Genomic DNA, 1,779 nt, shown 5'->3' on the forward strand with positions numbered 1-1,779 from the left:
CGGGCCTCCCGCCCCCCCTGCCGGTACGGCTGCGGGGGGATCCTGACCACGCCGTCCTCGTCGCAGGGCTTCTGTCCCAGGTCGGGCAGAGGCTCGAGGAAGTTGGGGCTCTCCTTCCCGATGCAACAAGCGGAATCGACCTGCACTAAGCTTTCCTGTTTGGAAACGTCTTCCCGCTCGTCGTCGGCATCGTCCGGGTTCCGCTTGGGGGTGAAGCGAAGGCCTCCCTCTTCGTCATCCGCGTAAGGTTCCTCGTTAATGGCACTTGGGTAGCTCGCTTTGAAATCCTCCGGGATGAGCGCCTCGGAGGGACACGTGCTGAGAACCTCAATGCTGTCCTCGCTGACGGTCCGCCGGCTGCCCACCTTGCTCCTGCCCGCCTGCGGACTGGGACTCACGGGCAGGCTGGCCTGGCTCTCCGATTTCGTCAAGCCGGAGGCAGGCTTCTCCGTTCCCAGAACCTCGATGCTCTCACCGCTACTGATGCTGCCTTTAATATCCGCGTCGAGATAGTCCAGGTTCTCCTGGTGCTCAAACGTGACGGACTCGCTCATTTTGGGTTCTTGGGGGTCCTCGATATCTGGCTCCATCTTGATGGGCACACACTCCACGCTGGACTTGTAGGAGCCCAGGCTGATGACGACTTTAGGAGCGGGAGCCTCTTCCAAGCAGTTTCTTTCAACAGCATCTTGGCTGAGCCCTTGACAGCTTCTGTAGTGCTTTTCAGGTGGTTTGTCATCCAGTAAAGACACATCCTCGAAGAGGAAGTTCGTGACACTTTGCTGCTTTAGGAGCGCCCTGCTGATCTGCTCTGTCAGGAGGTAGCACACGTCACCTCTGAAAGTCCTCTCGATGTGATGCAGCTGGTCAAGGGTTTGGGTGAAAAAATAAACGTCGCAGAGCTCCTCCAGCGTCTTCAGCTTCTTGTCGAAGCATTTGGCAGACTTGGCTTTGATGAGCTTGGGAGTGTAGGACGGCACGTGGGCGTAAAGGGGAGTTTCGTCAGGCTCAGCGGGGTCGGAGGTAGTCGGGTCCTGATCGCAGCCGGCGCTGGCCGGATCCAGCGCGCGCTCCGGCTCGTAGGGGTGGAAGTCGGCCTCCTTCAGCTTCCTGTAGGGATACGACCTGATTTGTTTCAGCAGATCCTGATGCTCGATGATAGATTTCTCCACGCTGGCCAGCTCGTTGGCCTTCTCGATGGCTTGGGTTGTGTAATACCCTTTGTCGTTGGCTTTCTTCTGAATCTCGGTTTCGTTGTGCAGGACAGTCCTGGTGTAGTCAAGATCTTTCAATTTCTTTTCCAGTTCGTTAGCGAAAGCTTTCCTATTGCCCGTCTTTAGGCATTCAGAGGCTTTGGAGAACTCAGCGGAGAGTTCCTGAAACTGCTGCATGATTTTGTGCTCGTCGGCGGAAATGTAGGCCATGCAGAAAGGCCTCACGAAACCCCTGGCTTCGAGGTCGTACAGAGTCAGGTGGTGGACGTAGGCGAAGGCCCCTTCCTTTGAGTCCCCCAGCACCACTTTGGAATCCTCCACAAAGTTCAGCTTCGGGTAGGCAGAGCCGGGAGGGTGCCCCACGAAGGAAGCCTGGTAATCCACGGACATGATCCGGAGGGAAAAATAATTGAGATCGAAAGTGCCCGACACTTTGGCGTCATCGGGGACGGTCAGGAGGGGCTGAGGCCCCACTTGCTCCGAGAACTCGGAGATCAGGATGAAGTCCCGGGTGAACTTGGAGCTGGCGACCTTGGCCCAGGGGTTGGCCCCCTGGCCGGCGAAG

The 1,779-nt window shown here is 57.6% G+C and overlaps 1 protein-coding gene across 1 annotated transcript in view; it reads right to left on the bottom strand.

Moving 5' to 3' along the window:
* Positions 1 to 1,775, bottom strand: part of SMCR8 (Smith-Magenis syndrome chromosome region, candidate 8) — a gene marked incomplete at its 5' end in the record, with an annotated part of 5,003 nt that extends 3,228 nt beyond the window's left edge. Inside the window, 1 exon segment of the mRNA XM_009877773.1 lies at positions 1 to 1,775. This exon segment is cut by the window's left edge and continues 4 nt beyond it. Coding sequence (XP_009876075.1) covers positions 1 to 1,775 — 1,775 coding nt within the window.
* Positions 1,776 to 1,779: the final 4 nt, after the last annotated feature.

This window comes from Apaloderma vittatum, unplaced genomic scaffold (genome assembly GCF_000703405.1).
Source record: "Apaloderma vittatum isolate BGI_N311 unplaced genomic scaffold, ASM70340v1 scaffold26881, whole genome shotgun sequence".
Classification (NCBI taxonomy): domain Eukaryota; kingdom Metazoa; phylum Chordata; class Aves; order Trogoniformes; family Trogonidae; genus Apaloderma; species Apaloderma vittatum.